The following is a 19,279-nucleotide window of genomic DNA, read 5'->3' as shown; positions in this document are numbered from 1 at the left end:
TCTGTGTGTTTAGATGGCAATATGCAGTGAGGAGCCACACTATTAGTTAACTGTTAGCGTCTCCGCCTTGTCATCATACTGAGGACTAGCTTGTGAAACAACCAAGAGACATGGGAAATGAATCAAGGTTTTGCTGATTAACACCAGAGATGGAGACAAAAAACTAAAGCCAAATTTATGCTTCCTAAGTATGAATCGGGATTTAAAGTGAAATGAAAGAAAAACACAAATGTATGGTAGTTATTTCCCCCTAAAATGCATGTATAATGTATTTTTATACATTGTACATGCATTTGCAGTACAATACTGCATAACTTGTGGTGGAATGTCTATGCAGGATCCAAACTCACATTATTTGTATTTCATTCAGCTGTGTTAATGGGCTACCATATGCACCAGTGGATCATGCAAAGACCACATAATTGCACCGTCCCAGGTTTGATTCTGGAGACTTGTGTTACATGTCCTTCCCCTTCTCTGCCCTCAGTTTCCTGTCTCTCTACTAACCTATCATAATAAAGCAAAAAATACTCAACAAGTATTAATGAATAATAACTGGAGATGAAAAAGCCAATGTCAGGTCCAATTTTGTATGTCTTGTATTCCCACATTTGTAGCCGACAATTAGCTAAACTCCCTCAGGGTGATGTCATTGCAGGATATTACTGGTGCAGAGGTCATCCGATAGGTATTTTTCAAGGCCAATGCCGATACTGATATTTTGGAAGAGAAAGGCTGATATCTCAAAGATTCATATGTCCATGAATGTACTGAACTCTGTACCCTAAAAGGCATCTGATTCCAATGTCTGAGCAGCACATGGCACCTTTCACTCTAGTCAGACATATATATTGTTCACTCTATTTTACATTTCTAGCACTTTAAGCACGCTTACTATTTAACATCTTTATCAACTATGTTCTTAGTTAACTGTTATCTATTTTGAAACTAACAAAAACAAAACAGTTAGCCAAAAGCAAATTTTCATCTGTACTAGTCCCTGTCACCGAGCAGATCGTTAAAAAGTGGTGATATAACTATCCATACAAAAACAGAAATATCAATACAGTACAAGATAAGTAAACATAGTACACGAGACAGAAGAACTACAGTAAAATATGAGAAATGACACCAGTGACAAATAGAGCTGATAATTACCCATGATTACATTACATTACAGTCATTTAGCAGACGCTTTTATCCAAAGCGACTTACAATAAGTGCATTCAACATAGGTAGGGAACAAAACTACATTTTACATATTACAAATTTGGTTTGCTTTAAGCCATCTCTTAAAGTTGAATTTGAAGGTCCAATAGCTGTAGTCTCTCTTACTTCGGTAGGGAAGCTATTCCAGTGATGGGAGGCTCTAACAGACAATGCTGTTTTACCAAACACACAAAGTCTGAATGGTACATCGCAGTCCCCTCTGGTAGTTGCCCTTGTTGCTCTGCCACCACTTTCCCTTCGCTCTATTAACTGTTTCAATGGAGGGAGGTGCAAGCTCATTTAAAACCTTAACAATGAGACAAGCATCTGCAAAATGTTTAAAGCTATCAAACTTGAATAAATTGTAGTTTTGTACTATATGGCAATGGTGGTAACGATTGGGCTTTTGGTCAAGTGTTTTTAATGTCCGTTTGAAAAGTGACTCTAAAGGTTACCAAGTTGTCAGATTTGTCCAGATTATATACGTTATAATGTCCTTATAGGCTACTTGCATGGGATTTATTGAATGTGCTTATGGGAAATGCAGTAAGTCACAAACTAAAGCAAAGTCAAATACTGTGAGGGAGAAAGGAAGCTAAACCATAGGAGTATTGAACATCACAGATAACACAAGTAAGAACAATGCAAGGACATTTTAAGGTGGAATTTCCCTGCAGTCTGCTGCTCAATAGCTTTATGACACTGCAGTACACAAACTATAGGGCACCAGCAGTAAGGCATCCACAAAGATAGGCTGACCAGGAAATACTGTACAGAAATGTCAATATGTTTCAGTAGGCTAGAGTCGTGTCACATTATGACAGCATGCAAATTTTCATCGGGTGGTAAAGTTCTAGTTCTGTCGTAACAAGGGAAATGCCCAGGACTGCACAGCAGGAAAGGCAAAAAAGAGACTTGCCCTGCTGGGATATAATTATCCACTAGGCTAGGGCTAGGCCGTGGGTATGCAGACAAATCACATACCCTGAATGCCCCAATCCCATTAAACCATGACAGACTGCCAGTGTCGTGTCCTTACACAATCTTTCGTCTCATTTTCATCAATCTTTCGATTCATTTCCCACATCTCCATAATTCAATAGGCTCAATAGAAAGTGTTTTCTATGTTTCACCAACAGAACAGAAATCCATGACATGATTCTTCTTATCCTGTGTTGGCACCTCATTGTGCAGATGATAACTTTCTCAAGAGCAGCCATTTTTATTTATTTTTAAAACAGGCTCTGGCTTCTCAAAATTCACAGGATTACAGCATTTGTAAGAAATAATGTATGAAAGGGTAAATTATCAAATGAACACATTTACTTGAAAATGTATTAAGCACAGATCAGTCAGTTTCTAGTAAAAGTTAAACTTGTCAGACCTGTGACTATTGGGTGTGGTTTGGTGGTTAAACCAAAAGGATTGTCAGTTATGTCACGTATGTTGTTTAACAGCACAATGCTGTGATTTGGCTCCTGTTGCTTACCTTAAGACTCAGATGGTTTGAAATAGATTGTGTGGACAAACTATTCACATTACTGAAGAAATATACATAATAATACATTTATTTGTAATGCACTTTTCATTCACAGGGAATCTCCATAACTACATAGTTAAAACATGTAATCAATCGGTACTTGTATTATATAACTTTTTGTATATTTCAATTCTTGTGTCTTATTTCTCTACGTTTTTTTCCCCTTTCCCTGCTATATTTGGAGGCCTGTTCACCGTGCTGTTAGGATTGGGAGTAAATCATTGGAATATCTGTTGGCAAACTGCCATGGACTTTGCAATCGAGGAGAAACGGACTGAGAACTTTCTAAAAGACTGATGTTGCTTAATATAGGACCCCTCTCTTCTGGACTGAATAGCCTGTAATATAATGAGTGTTAAAAACACCTGAAATGTACTCATTTTATTGTAATGTGATGCTCAAGATGACCTGCCTGTTCTAAATACAAAAAATAAAAATAAAAATCAATCATAGAAGGTTAAAAAAAAAGAAGGTCAAGCACAAACGGCTATTACTGACAGTATTTACACAACAATTTAACACGAAAAGAATTTGGGCTTGTTTTAAAAGAGTTCAGGGTTTGCAGTGCTCTTAAATCAATAGGAAGGCTGTTCCTGCAGGCGCGGTGCTGCCGAGCAGAAGGCCCAGTCCCCCATGGTGCGTATAAATCTCAAAAGCTATTTGGAATGGACTCATTGTTATACTCTGCACTGTCTAAAGCCAGCATGTGGAATGGGTGAAAAGCTCCATAGTTAACTTCAAGTCCTTCACAAAGAGCTGGCTGAATAGCAGCTGGACCTACAGGTAACCATCAATTAGTTAAGTTGTATCAGGTTCCTTTTACAGCACCCTTGTTGTTCTTTGCCATTTTACTTGTCTAGTATGTTAAAAAGGTATGAATTGTAGGCTACTTATTATGGATAATAATATTATTCTTTATGTCTCTGCTACCCTCCAAACACATGGCACAGTTTACACACATATTTGCAATTTGGACCACAATGGAAATAAGCTCTTAAGCTTTTTTTGTGTTTTATCCTTTTGACAGATATGTACAAATAAATGGCCATGTGCGAGTAAATGCACGTTTGTGTCAATAAAAATCAATCAATCATTGATTATAACCCATGTTGGGTTATAAGTTAATGTTCTCAAAGAGAAATATTTATAAAATCTGTGTTTTTCAAATGTATTACAAAATGTGACATTTTGACAACATATTGGTCATAACATTAGTAAGTGATGGTGCACTCTCCAAAATCGGGATTGGCATCAGACCCAAGTTGTCATGGCTCTCCTTGCCATCTAAGCCATATGTTTTTTCTTTGGCCAAATCTACATGGATTGGATAGGCGTGGCTTTACTGTCCCCGTAGAGCAATTTGGTTTGCTTGGTATCTGGTCTGGTTTTTGTATTTTCTACCATTAGGTCAAAAGTTCTTGGTAGTAGTAGATCGCAACCATTCCCGCTGATTGCTATATTTGGGATTCCTGACAGTTCTGTTCCAAGAGTAAGGCATTATAGATTTCACATTTTTAATAGACGAGTGTACTGTACTATTGCACTGGCTTTAGAAAACTCTGTTTTTTTTTTAATAAAACTTGAGAAAAACAAATATACACTAAGAGGACACTAGAGATCCTATTTCACAGAGCTTCAGGTGTTGACCAATTTAACACTTGTCTGACTAGTATTCACCATAGCGTGTGTGTAACCATTTGTCTGGTTGAGCCAGTGTGTGTGTGTGTGTGTGTGTGTGTGTGTGTGTGTGTGTGTGTGTGTGTGTGTGTGTGTGTGTATAAAACTCTTATTTTATTATTGCATTGTTTTATTGGATCTTGTTTAGTCGATACACTTATTTGTTTTATCTCTTGCTCATTTGATTTTGCTATTTGTCTCATCTGTTTAAGAAAGTAAGTAGCTGATATATTGCACTCTTACCTTAGCGCTAGGTATACTCTTGGTTGCTTGTTTTAGCAGAAAATGCACTTAGGACTTCTGGTGATTAGTAGTTTCGTTCCCTACCTACTATGTTGAATGCACTTATTGTAAGTCGCTTTGGATAAAAGAGTCGACCGACCGACCGACCGACCGACCGTCCGTCCGTGCTATGTGTGTGTGTCTATTTTATTTTACTTTCATTGAGGCTGCTGAACAATTTTATTTTGTTATGCATTTTATTTAGTTATATGCCTCATATAATAACCCAATATGAGGCACAATCACATTACAAGTATTCCATACAGCGTGATGGTAAGCAAATAATAGCTTAATAAAGACAATACAAAGAACTGTCTGTAATATATGTAGTACGATGAAAGACACCCATAGTTCCAACACCCAGAATGCAGGATTATGAATCTGTGTGACATGAGGGCTCACTTCCCCACAGTAGCCCCATTTTATTTATTTGTTGTATGTTGTTGTATGTTTGAACATTTTCACCATAATGACGTACCCAAAATAGGAATGCCAGGTTGAAAGTGGTTACGGTCGTCTCTGGGGTATTCTTCTATACTAGGGAAAGATACGTCTTGTCTACTTGGTAAGTTTGTGTACGTACTGTATATGAGAGTGTGAATTATATTCTTTATGTACTGTGTGTGCTTTTAGTTTTTTGTTCTAGAATTTGTCTTACTTGGCTGGCCAGTTCTCAGCTCCAGTACCAGGCTTGTGCTGACATCTAGCTGAGCCATGTCAGCCTAGACTAAACATCAGGCCCAAGATCAAACACACTGAATGATGTCATTGCAGAAGTCGCTCCAAGTGGCCTTTAAGTGTGGTTTGTACAATTTTGTCTTAATTCTAATTGCCAACGGTGTGGTATGCCCTAAAGTAATCTACTCAGTTTCCTAAACCATCAATTTTGCAATGACCACAGCACTTTGCATTACATAATGTACAATGTTATTGGAAGTGGTGATTTTCTTCTCATTTGGCATCGGCAGGGTTGAGTAGGATCTGGATAAGGAGACATTAGAGAAGTTTTGCAAATCACAAGAAAAACAAAAGCACCATTTATTAACCACAAAGGGCTTGACAGAAACCAGCCATCTTAATTGTAAAACGTGTACTTGCATTTGTCTCTGCAAAATACAAGTCAGCAGACGGGACCCTATCACTTTCCAGACACCATTAGCTGGGGCAAGCAGTGCCTATTAAAAATGCATGGGGCACACCCGTCCTCACTACACCCCTTAGCCTATCTGTGTCCTGCACGAGGCTACCTTATGCTTCAGACTGGTGTACGGTGAACTGTACCATCGTTGCAGCTTGTACCTGTATGAGTGAGTGACAAATAGTCCCTCTTGGTTTTCATAGCGCATGATAAATTACTCTAAATGAGAACTAAACCAATATTTGGAAGGAGTCATTCGGCAATATATGCAGCCCAGACTAACAGCCAAAGGGGACGATCCCACCAAGACGGGTTGCTAGAAATGCATCTCCCCGTATAAGCACCCATAAAAGTTAAAAGAAAACTTTTCCTGTTTTAAGCCAGTAGATGTGGAAGGAATGGTGGGACAATGACAAATGCAGGTGAAAGTTTGATTTCTGCTTGAATACACTTTTTCCCCGTCATTCATTATTTGATCACCCAGTTATGCACACAGGCCCGTTCCACAGGCACAACACTCTGTTTTCCCAAGACGTTTTTGAAGTGTCCTTAATTGTACTTTGTCGCATGACCATGACGCTCGCCGTAAATGTTTTTTAAGATAGTTTTGGGGGCATTTCTACATTACATGCAATAAACATCCTCCGATCATATTTGATTATCATCAATTACTTTCTTAGTGATTATTTTGTTGATTACCTTATGGACTAATCAAATAATCGAGAAACACTTTTTTAACTTATTATTATCATTTTTATATGTCAACAAATCAATGCGGGTTTCTTTTTTCTTTCTTTTTTTTTTTTACATTTCTTTATAATTGACAAAATGTATTAGTTTGATTACTGTTACCACCCCTAGTCAGATTGGAACATGGCTGAGCTGCAGGAAGGACTATTGTTATTTATTTGTACACCAGATCTACAGTTATTTATTTTAGACCAACACAATGCATTCTGTTCTTGGCATTCCCAGGATCAAATGCACCACAGTATGTTAGCTTATGACAGCCCAGTTAATGAGAAGTCAAGGGGCTTTGGGAACAATAGCCAGACATTCCTTTCAAAGAGGAAACTTGACTCTCTAATCAGAAAGTTCTTATGAGATTAGCCCTCTTTTCTTCTCTGCTCAAAAGACCCAATGCACACAAGAACCAATGAATACCTGCATGATGTGCTCTGCTGGGCTGTCTGGTTAGCTTCAAGCATGGCCAATATCAGCTGTATGCCATTTATAAAATTTGGAAAAGTCTGGGGCCTAACATTATCTAAACGAGTGCACTAGCATATAGCGGAGCAGCTAAGTGCTACGATCTTTCAATTTATGATAAAAGCGTGAAAATTGGCATGAGCAGTCTCCACGGGTCACTTGACAAGAAAATTGTCCGAGGCAGTTGTAATTTCAAGATGGCGGCCATTTTTCAAGATGGCCGACACCTTAGTGGGCAGTTAAGTGATATGATGGTTTATTTGGTGATACAAGCATGAAAATTGGCATGAGCAGTCTCTGTGGGTCACTTGACAATAGACCACCCACAGCTACTTGAATTTCCAAGATGGCGGCCATTTTTCAAGATGGCCAACACTTTAGTGGAGCAATTAAGTTATATAATGGTTTATTTGGTGATACAAGCATGAAAATTGGCATGAGCAGTCTCTGTGGGTCACTTGACAATAGGCCACCCACAGCTACTTGAAATTTCAAGATGGCGGCCATTTGTCAAGATGGCCAACACTTTAGTGGAGCAATTAAGTTATATAATGGTTTATTTGTTGATACAGGCATTACAATTGGCATGAGCAGTTTCTAAGGGTTGCTTGACAAGAAAACACTCACATCCACTTGAAATTTCTATTTTCAAGATGGCCGCCCCCTGGATCCTCAAAAGATACATTTTCTCATAGAAATGTATGTTTTTTTTCATTAAGGACAATTATACGATTATTGTTATTATGCTAAAGAACAACTTTTAACACATCACAATACAGTTGTGTTGATTTGTTGATCATAGATAGATTAGATAAGAGTGAATATCCGCACTACCAGGGCACACTGGTGATATATCACTGCTGTTAAACTCAGAGTGGGGTTCAATGTCAGCTAATTGAAAGTTAGTACCCCAAATGCTGTCTAATTTACCCCAAAACAATTAGATAGCCGCACCTGAATTGACAGGTTGTGCCAGCGCGGGAGAGCCGAGCCAAGGTTAATGGGGTTTTAGTTAACCGGATGGTGTACAGATCGCACAGGATTTAAATGGCATTGATGAACGATCGGACTAGGTGTAGGGTTAAGGCACGAACTTAGTTGTATCCCATACATCAAAGTGCTTGGTAAAAGGTGGTAAAAGGATAAACCCTCGGCCTCTGCCTATGCTGCAGACATGGCAGAAGCCATCATAACAGTTGAGAAAACTAACTGGGACAGATGTTTCATTTGTCAGCAGGTCACCAAGGAAAAACTCATTCAGCCGAGTTTATTCAACAGAGAGCACGATCGTACTGGTTATGATACCATTGCAAGAAATGTTCCATTATTTCATAAGATCAATGCTCTACCTATCTTACTTAGTCTAACCCGACTAGATGAAGGTGATGGCATAGAAAGCACATTGACAAGAAACAGAGCAAAATATAATTTAAGCTGTAAACTTAGGTTCAACATCACAGAGCTGGAAAGGGCCCAAAAGAGAGCATCTACATCTTGATCTCTTTGCCAGAAAGCAAAGACATTATGACTTGATCCCACCAACTCAAGCAGCACTCAAAGAGCATGCCAAACGTGCTTCTTATGAGGCTGGATACGTGTGGGGACAGGCATTGAAGCGACATCCACAAATGCCGAGCCATCTGACTGGGGATGGGTGGAACAGGACGAGAAGTGGAAAGTCTTCTGGACTCCACTTCCACCTATTGCGGAGAGTTGTTGGGAGTTGACCAAATGTGGGTGCACCAAGGCATGTACTGGAAGGTGTACAGTAAGTGCTTCAGATATGGACTCAGTTGCACATGCCTATATAGTTGCCCCTGCTAGAACCTATTTGCATGTTTATTTTGCCAGAGTTATTCCCCGTTGTCCTCTGTGTTTTCAAGTGTAAGCCTATGGCTCGGCTTCCCCTCGCCACATCAGTGCATCATGTTTTACTTTGTCACCAGTCTATTAGTGTGTAATTTTCAGTTGTTACTTTGTAACATTGCTTCCACTGCCTTCCACTGCCATACGTAACGGTGAAGCATATTTTCAGTTTAGTTCCTTAGTATAGTTTGTCATGGTTCCGTGGCTACTGCCATTCAGTATTAGCCATTTAGTCCAGGGGCCAAGCCATATTTTGGTACCACCTAAGGTGACCGTAAAGTTTTTGTATTTTTGTCTTCCTACATGTCTCTAGTTTATATTTTGGTATGATAACCCTTCCAATCTTGTAGCTTAATGGCAGTTATCACTACCTACCGGCTAATGTATCCGGTAGGAGACACAAAGTAGAATCTTTGTGTCTCCTACACCCGGGCATCAAATTATTGCGACAAAAAACAAAATATATCCATGTATTCAAGGCTTCATGGGGTGTGCAATTGATAGAAAATAAATCATGTTTTGGGTGAACTCCTCTTTAAGTTTCCCAGGGGGACTCTCTACCCATTCAGCTATGACCACCCTAGACCGAAGGAGGGTAAACTTTTACAAGCTTATGGAAAGCAGTCTTTTTGCAAACACCAAAAATCTGAGAAGTTATCAATTACACACCCCATGAAGCCTTGAATACATGGATATATTTTGTTTTTTGTCGCAATAATTTGATGCCCGGGTGTATTTCTGGTAGGAGACACAAAGATTCTACTTTGTGTCTCCTACCGGATACATTAGCCAGTAGGTAGTGATAACTGCCATTAAGCTACAAGATTGGAAGGGTTATCATACCAAAATATAAACTAGAGACATGTAGGAAGACAAAAATGCAAAAACTTTACGGTCACCTTAGGTGGTACCAATTTGTGAAAATATCAGTGTTGGCCCCTGGACTAATTGCTCAATTATAATTTTGGAGCACTGTCCGTTCAGCACCACAACTGTGCTCATTTATTAGTCATATTTTTTGTTTCCCCATTTCTTAGTATTTATTTGACACATGTAATGGCTGTTAGTTAAAAAATAAAAAATAAATCCGCCCTTGTGACTGTTACCTTGTCGTGGTAAGGGAGCTTGTGTACCTCAGTGAACCCTGAGAGCTATGCCGGTGGGAGGCAACTCCTGACAGGTTTTACCAAACTGGACTGGTCGTGGGCGAGTAGTCAGACAAAACACAGTCAAACAACCTCTCTTGACAGAGCTTTTTGAGGAACCCAATACATTTCTATGAGAAAAGGTATCATTTAAAGATCCACATGGCGGGCGGCAGTCATCTTGAAATTTCAAGCGGTGGTTGTGGGGTTTCTTGTCAAATGACCTTTTGAGACGGCTCATGGCAATTTTCATGCTTGTATCTTAAGCTTAACTGCTCCACTAAGGTGGTGGCCATCTTGAAAAATGGCCGCCATCTTGAAATTTCAAGTAGCTGTGGGTGGCTTATTGTCAAGTGACCCACAGAGACTGCTCATGCCAATGTTCATGCTTGTATCACCAAATGAACCATTATATAACTTAAATGCTCCACTAAAGTGTTGGCCATCTTGAAAAATGGCCGCCATGTTGAAATGTGAAGTAGCTGTGGGTGGCCTATTGTCAAGTGACCCACAGAGACTATTCATGCCAATTTTCATGCTTGTATCACCAAATAAACCATCATATCACTTAACTGCTCACTAAGGTATCGGCCATCTTGAAAAATGGCCGCCATCTTGAAATTACAACTGCCTCGGACAATTTTCTTGTCAAGTGACCCATGGAGACTGCTCATGCCAATTTTCACGCTTTTATCATCAACTGAAAGATTCTGCCAATAAAAAGCATTTAGCCGCTCCACTAATAGCAGTTTGCCTTTGTTTCATTCTCAAACACTGTGAGTATTTCCACAGGCTATAGAGTAGGTGCATAGTACATCAATCCTTTCCATGTTATAAAAGACACACATTTACATATTTAACTATACACATAGTTCATCCATAGAGTTACTGTTACTACTACCAGAGCTTCAGCCAGCCATTTTGGTGAAGAATTATGATCCAGTGATTTCATTACCGTCTTTTTCTGCAGTATGACAAGCAGCTATGTCAGCACAGACTAAGTCCTATAGCATGACTGATAGCCAACAGCTCACTAATCTCTACAGGCTTAAAGGGGTTGCATGACACCAGAAAAAAAAAGATCCTTCAGGCCACACCCACATTAACTCCGATGTCTGATTTGGCCAAATAAATCCATAGCCAAAACACCAGACTAATGTTTCATAAATCACTACCACTGCCACTACAACAGCAACTAGGCATACTACTTGAAATAATCATAATAACTTCCATAATAACCATTATTACGATTACAACCTACATACTGCATAATGCTTGTGTGTTCCATGTTGACAAATATATTTTCCAACTTTTGCTCCAAGGTTGTCCGCTGAACGATCTGCACAAGCACAGCTTAATCATCCGGGGGATTAATGTCTATTTTTGATTAACCTGGCACAAAAATGCAGGCCGATGTTCCAGGCAATAATCCTAAAATGACCACATGTGGGACAGGGAGCAATAAGCATGCTATATGAGAGGACCAAGAGAATGCAATACATGTCAGACTGCCGTTCCTCCTGGAGCAGTAGACATGTCATCTGAAGTACAAACCTTACTCAGTGACAGGAAGTTGAGATGTCATACTGTAACATAGATTTGGAATTATAACTGCCCTCCTTGTTAAGTATCTCCAGGTCCCTGTAAACAGTTCAAGAATCTTGACAAAAACTTGTAACAAATGGCCCGGACGGCTGGCGTAGCGGTCCGGGCACCTAGGCTTTTAATACAGCCTGACAGCGTGTTGCAGGTTCAAATCCCGATCCTGACGACCTTTGCTGCGTGTTACTCCCCATCTCTCTCTCTCCCCATTTCCTGACAGTCTACAGTATACTATCAAATAAAAAATAAAAATCTTGGCTTGTATTATCATACAAAGCTACCAGCTCACATCCCGTAATATGACGATCAACCTAGCTGAAATTAGAAGACCGGCAACGAGTCACTTTCTCTATGTTAGTATATTGAGTCGATCTATATATTGACTGAATGACTGGACTGTGGGAAAATACTTGGCTGTGAGATGTTCTTTGGTTCTGAACTATTTATCCAATACATGTATCTCTAAGAACTTACAGAGTGTAGAGAGACAGGAAACCGAGGTCAGAAGACATGACGGGAGTCGGATTCAAACTCTGGTCCTCACGACTCAAAAACGGAACATGTGGTCGGTTCACTAACTGGCTGAGCCACCAATGCCATGAAGCACTGTTCCGTTATGGTTGCGTGTTATTGTACAAGATTCTCCTTCTATATGAATATGACTCACAGAAATTCAGACAAATTGACAGCTAAACTACAATAGCAAAAGGCTCTATCAATGTCTCCCTGTTTCTGCAGCAGGACAAAGCAGAAATCCAAAGCTAAAATGGAACATGTCTACATCTAAAATGACCAGGTTGAAAACTATGCTCAGCTGTGTCCTATGCAAGTCGGTAGTTTGTATAGAAGCCATAACCCCCCCGTCCCCCCACCACCCCAGGATATAACAGACTCAAAAAATTAGAGAAGTTGAGATGGAGGGATAACAGATGTCCATCCAGCAATTATGTAACAAACGACAGCTGACACTGGATTGTCTGTGTGTATGCACGTGTGTTGATACTATGCCTGTGTGCAGGGCATTCCTGGTGTGGTGATGACTCATGGATAGAATGAATTAGATTGTGACAGTTCAAAGTACAATCACACACGCTCGCACGCGCGCGTACAATCTCTCACACACACACACACACACACACACACACACACACACACACACACACACACACACACACACACACACACACACACACACACACACACACACACACACACACACACACACACACACACACACACACACACACACGTAAAGACAAGGGTGCAAGGCAGATGAAGATTTTGAGCTAATTTTGAACAATTTTTTAACATGTCCCTGGTTGTCATTCATTTTAACTTAGCTCCCAACTGAACGCATTACCTGCAGTTGCGTCCTTCGATTGCCAAGATACAGTGTCAGATTGTCGCAAGCATAAACTAAAACACAAATAAAATGTGGAGATCATATAGTTGTATAATCCATCTTTTCGCCTTATTTGCTAGGATTTACAGGACTGGTTCTCAAAAGGGAGACCAAGCACCTTTAGTAGTCTCCATAGATGATTCCAGAGACCAGAGCCCACACACACACACACACACATACACAAAAGTAATCACTTGTTATTCATTAACAAAATAGTAATAAAAAAAAGATGGCAATTACATTTTATCACTGATTTAATCTATCAACTATGCAGCTCAAAAAAGCCCCTAAAATCATATCTAAATATTTTTTCCCAGCTTCCTGGTAGAATACAGTATTAAATTAAGGTTTCAAAATTAGCCCGAATGCATGTATCGGTACTTTAAAGTATAAAAATAGCTCCTTAGGAACCCACACCATGAGACACCATAAAACAAGAGCGATTCCCTGCTTATTATGATTCTAGTCTGCCTCTATAAGGGTGTCGTAAGGGCCTGGATTAGCTCCAGAGGGCCACTCTCCCAGCCCTCCTCTCCAACGTCCTACCATCTGTGCCATTCAGCAAATCCCAACACTCAGGGTTCCATCCTCAAAGGCTGTTGCACATAATCTCATCAAGCTCACAACACAACATGTTCATGGGTATTGGGTAACACGCATACTGTAACTGTACATACATTTAGGGGTGGGCGATATGGCCAGCATAGCATATTGCAATTGTTTTAGGCAATATCACAATGTGATGTGCTAAAGCTAATTTGCAAGTTATTGTACAATTACGACCAAACTGAAAGTCTAGCCTTACAAGAAAACAAGCACTGCATACAAGTATTTAAAATATAAGAGACTATCTATCTGATATGTGAATGTGAGAATGAAAATATGCTGGTGGTCCAGAGTCCAGAAGGAGCTCAAAAAAGGTTTGCGAACCACTCACTGCCTTCATACAACAACACACGTACACACAGCATTTTTAAGAAACTCCTACAGTTTGGTGGCGCTTGCTCCCACACAGCTCAACGAGAGCAATGCTGTGTACAGTACATGTGCATGTCAGTGGGTGCCTGTGGCGGTGAAGCTTAAATGTAATGTCTGGTGGTGTTTTTCATGTTCTCATGAAACAAGCCAACCTTTTGTTGGGTCGTGTTCAAAACAGCCTACACAGAGAATGTGATGCAGAAAAGAAAAGTGTTCCTTTCTGTCAGGCACAACACAGCGATGCATTGATTTTGTCGAGAAAACAATGTCCTCAAGCCATGCAAGCAAACAGAAGTAGGCTAATGACTCAACTGGTTTTGTAGATAATTACACATTCTGCACACAAAAGAGATACCATCTTTTTCACTTCAGCACTTATTTTCTAAAATGGAGATAGATCGGAATGCCCTGAGAAGGTGGGGAAATTATGACAATCTATGTTTCCCCACTATGAAAAGAATACTTCACTGTACCCACTCAACACTGAGGCCATTTCTAATAAATGTGCTGCTCTGGCCACAGGGGCAACACAAAGGCATAACAAGGCTAGTGAAGGCAGGCTAAAGTTTGTCGTGCCAATGCAGCTTTCACTGCAGTCCTGAGACAGCAGGGTGACCTCTCCAAACGTAGGCAGGCAAAGCCAGCCATACGGGTCAGTGTGCCATGTAATTGGGTGCACTGATGCTGAATCTAGTAAAGTGCTGTAACAGCATTCATGGCAAGCTGACAGATGCATTTAAAATAAGCATTATACAGTGGAAATTCTGTAGAGCAGTGGTTCTCAAAGTGGGGCCCGGGTACCCAGGGGGTCCCCAGCAAAAGTAGTTAGCATCTCAATCATTTTAACGACTTTGTCCATTTATATGTTGGCTATTCAAAAACAGCAGATCTACAAGCTCACAGCTTGTATATCTGCTGTTTTTGAAAATGTTTGAAAAATATTGAAAATATTTGGAAGATTTTGCTTCTTTTTTTTTTTTTTTACATAAATCTTCTCTTCTGGAAGTTCCTGGCACAAGACATTTTCAGATGGGGTCCGTCCGTGGCCAAATAAATATCAATGTGGGGGTTTGAGAAACAGCATATAGAGGATACAAGTCAATCCATACTGTTGGAACTAGAGCCCGACCAATGGCAGATTATTGGGTCTGATGCCGGTCCAGATTTTGAGTCCTAGATTGATTACCAATATTTTTACCAATATTATTTTGTCAAAAAGGGAAAGGTTTTCTGACCAAGTTGAAAAACTTGAGAACATTTAACTCAGCAAACGAGTAATTCAAAATAAACAAATAACTTTTTAATAGATAAATAAATACACACAAACTTAACTTTATTGTATTTAACCACTTATGCCCTGTTGAAAAAAGAATCTTAAAAAATAGCCAATCTACAAGCACAATAATGCATCTCATCACAATGCACTGCAAGCTTGTAGATCGGCTATTTGAAAATGTTCACCTATGATGACATGGCCAAAAAAAGGAACGTCAGGTTAAAAGTGGTTCAAATCGTGACACATCAGCTGCATAGCTGACGATACCGATGTTGTCAAAAAAGTCAAATAATGGCCGATATATCAGTGCTGCTCTAGTTGGAACTAGGGTTGGGATCCGGAAACCAGAGGAATCAGGAGGAAACAGATCCAACATTGAGGAACAAGAATCAGTTCCATCACATTTGGAACCATATCAGGAACCGTTTTTTTATCACACTGTCAGAGCTGGTATGTGGACTAAAACTTTTTAATTTCATGGACCACCATAACTCTGAGAGTGTACAAATGGAACCAAATGGACCTGTAGTTATAGACCTGTTAGGGTCCATTTGGAACCCCCAATAGGAATTGTTAAAGGGACCCGCTGAGGAACCGGAATCGTTAAAATCCTAAAGGATCTGTTCCAACTCTAGTTGGAACAGGAAATCCTTCGGGGTGGGTGATGTTGACAAAAAGAAATCAATATTTTTTACCTAGTACCTCGATGTCAATAATCTGACGAATCAGTGACGATGTTTGGGAGATGACTATTGGTTACACACACTTAAGATTTTTTTTTTAAAAGACCATGTGAATTACGATGACTTAACAGCCATTGTTCATTTCACTCAGTTATAACAGTAGATACTGCAAGTAAAGAATATTCTATCTCACTAAATAGCCTAAATCAGAACTCTGGTTATTGGCCAGGAATGTTCACTTACTGGTCGAGGAATCTGACTGTGCATTGTTCTACAAGCTAGGCCTAAGTCATGATATTACGATAATCAAATTCCCAGACAATATGGTTTCATATCACAATATCGAGTTTATATTGATATATTGCTTAGCTCTAGTGTCTGTGCCCATAGTTTGTTTATTCAAATAAAAAATCTAATAACTGCGAGGTCAACTGGACAGAGAGGAAGTGATGAGAGATTGAGAGACAAGACAGAAAGTGAGCGAATTGCTGCACTTCTGCATTTGACAAGGAAGTGTCCCTCTATCAGTCTCTCTCATTTCACACTAATCTTGTGTGACACATGTGCCTGTTTAACACAGGGTCACAGTCATTTAAAAACTCTCTGTAAGGGGGGTGTCATAAATATTGACATTTCAATGTCATTACTCTACTGGTGGTAATGTTCCACCATGCTGCTCGCAACAGGTGCATTCCCATGTCACAAGGCCTATTGGCCTTTAATGAAAGAGTATACATGCTGCCAACAAAGCCAATACACACAGACAGATGCAGCTTTTGATTAACCTGCAAACTGAGCTCCTTGAATATCTGATTCTTTGAAATTGTCACATAATGGATTCAGGCCAGGCAGGCAGTCAAGTCTCAGAACTTTTCTTTCTCCCCCCAAATGAGGTGCCAGATAACAATTTATGACCAGTCGTTTCAGTATTGTCTAAGTGTTATTCCAATCAGGACTGCACACCATTTAGCTGGTGACTTATGATGATACACTCAAAGCACCATTTTACTGCCAATAACAAATAAATAAATGGGTCATTGAATGGGTTCCAACAGCGTCATTGAGCATGCTCCTAAAAAGTTCTCCCAAATCTTGTGTCTCTCCCCCTGCCCAGTCAAGTGGCCCCCATGGAGGTCACTGCTATCTGCTGCTAGAGTAACAAACAGCACAGGAAGTGGGCTATAGGTTAAAACTAAGAGTTTGCGCCTACCTGATTTTGTAATTTGGTAGTGTGTGCTTTTTCTTGATGACCCGTTTCAGTTGATTGACAATGATTGACGTGAGTTGAGGCAAAGGCCTTCCTTCAAACTGGGACTTCACCTCGAAGTCTATCAGTGGGTCCTTGATGAAGGAGAAGGACCAGTGGGAGAAGGGCTGGCGCGTGAACTGCAGCCTCAGCTTTCCTTCCACCTTGATCATCTTCACGAACAGGTACGCGGACTTCCCAAAGACCAGGTCTACATCAATGGCCAGGTGGAACCCTCCGTTATACTCGAGGTCCACTTCAAAGTTGAGCTCCTCGGGCATGCCGTCCTCGTTCAAGTGCACCGGCTTTATCAGTTTGGCCGTTTTGAACACGGGCAAAGTATTGCCCAGGGAGATATCCCTGAGACTGAGTCCCTCCAGCAGCCGACCCGCCGTCTTTGTCTGCAGCAGCTCCTCGAACTCCACCTTGATCTTCTTGGTGAGCCAGTGTCTGACGGCGGGAGTGTCTCGGAGCTCCTTGAAGAGGAACAGAAAGATGGCATTGAGGAAATCGCACGTCTCCGGCTTGGATGTATGGATATTGGGCTCGCCGCCGTGCGACGCCAGTGGCGACTGTTTTGGGCTAACGTTACTGCTAGTGACAGTAGCCGCTTCCTGCTGCTGTCGTGAGGAGGAGACGGCCTCCTGCTGCTGTCTGGACGGTGCGTTGTCTTGTTGTTGTTGCTGCTGGCCCGGTTCGGCATGATGATGTTGCTGGTTGTTAAAGTAATCCTTCAATGCGGGATCGGGCACCGCTTTGACATATTGCACTGTCCTGCCCACGGGCTCGGGGCTCCATCGGTAAATCAACAAGAACTGTAATATCAGCGTGACGACGGCTCCGGAGATCGCGGAAATCAGTATCAGGTAAATCATTTCGAGCTACTGTACCAGCCGCCTGTCGTCTGTCGCGTTAAAATGTGTTCATACTGAGAGGTTTAACCGTAAATAACAAAGCAAGTTCCACCTGGTCGCTCACAAAGCTGCCATATCATCTGCCTCTTTCCTGAGGTTGAGACTCCGCAGCTGATTGGGCGAACGTATGCGTAGTGTGCGTGATGACGTAGGAGGGAATGTATACAAGAAGGGCCAGAGGCTTTGCTGCTTCAAAGCTGATAATTATCCCACTAATATACCTCCACCATGACTATTGACTAATACTCTAAAGTCCAGTTAGGCAGATATTGATTCAATTATAAAATGTGTATAGAAACTATTTGACTATATAACAGGATTTGTATTCTTTGCCATTCTCTCTACTCCCTAGTCTCTACTATCAAAGTTTAGCAGTACCTAGTAGGACCTATCCTCTCCCACACAGCACATCTAGAGCAGTGGTTCTCAACCTGTGGGTCCCCACATGATTTTGGGGGGTCCCCAGATGACAGCTAGTGAAGTGACAATTTAAAGGTAGGGTAAGTGATTTACTTTGGTTAAAATAAGTGTTAAATCGCTCTATATTCTGATAGTACTCATTGATAGAGTGTTTGTTCAGTAAAAGGAGTCTCCCATGTCTCTCCAGCTAAACAGATAATGCATTTTCAGTGCTCTCTCCTGATTGCCTTACCTACCTGAAAATGTACTTATATTCTGTTTACTAAAGAGCTGGAGAGACCCCTGTGACCGAACAAATGCTCTGTAGCAATGATTACTATCAGAATATAGTACTTTAACATTTTAACAAACAAAAATATGTATTTATATTACTTACCCTACCTCTTAATTACTTTTAAGACCTTTTTAATAAAAAGAAAAGACAAATAAATAGACCAGTACTCCAACAAAAGAAATCAACAAACTATAGTATAAAAACTGCTCAAACATTGGCCAAATCGTCAAATAATACAAGAAAGAGGCAATATTTTTTTAAATAGCCGATCTACAAGCTCACAACGCCTCGAGCAAGGCGTTGTAGATCTGCTATTTTCACAATATTTGTCTGTGGAAACGAGTCAAACAAAATGTAATGCCTCAACTCCTACATTCCAAGTGCTTATCAGGGTGTGGGGTCCCCAGTTCAAATATGA

The 19,279-nt window shown here is 40.4% G+C and overlaps 1 protein-coding gene across 1 annotated transcript in view; it reads right to left on the bottom strand.

The window, feature by feature from the left end:
* The window catches only part of pdzd8 (PDZ domain containing 8), a 55,627-nt gene extending 37,383 nt beyond the window's left edge, over positions 1-18,244 (bottom strand). The window contains exon 1 of the mRNA XM_084075360.1: positions 17,218-18,244. Within this exon, the coding sequence (XP_083931486.1) occupies positions 17,218-18,128 (911 nt within the window). The 5' untranslated portion in view covers positions 18,129-18,244. The remainder of the gene's footprint in view (positions 1-17,217) is intronic.
* Positions 18,245-19,279: the final 1,035 nt, after the last annotated feature.

The sequence above is a fragment of the Gymnoscopelus microlampas genome (genome assembly GCF_963454915.1).
Source record: "Gymnoscopelus microlampas genome assembly, chromosome: 13".
Taxonomy (NCBI): Eukaryota; Metazoa; Chordata; class Actinopteri; order Myctophiformes; family Myctophidae; genus Gymnoscopelus; species Gymnoscopelus microlampas.
The sequence above is the reverse complement of the archived record's forward strand: the minus strand, read 5'-3'. Positions and strand labels throughout refer to the sequence as shown.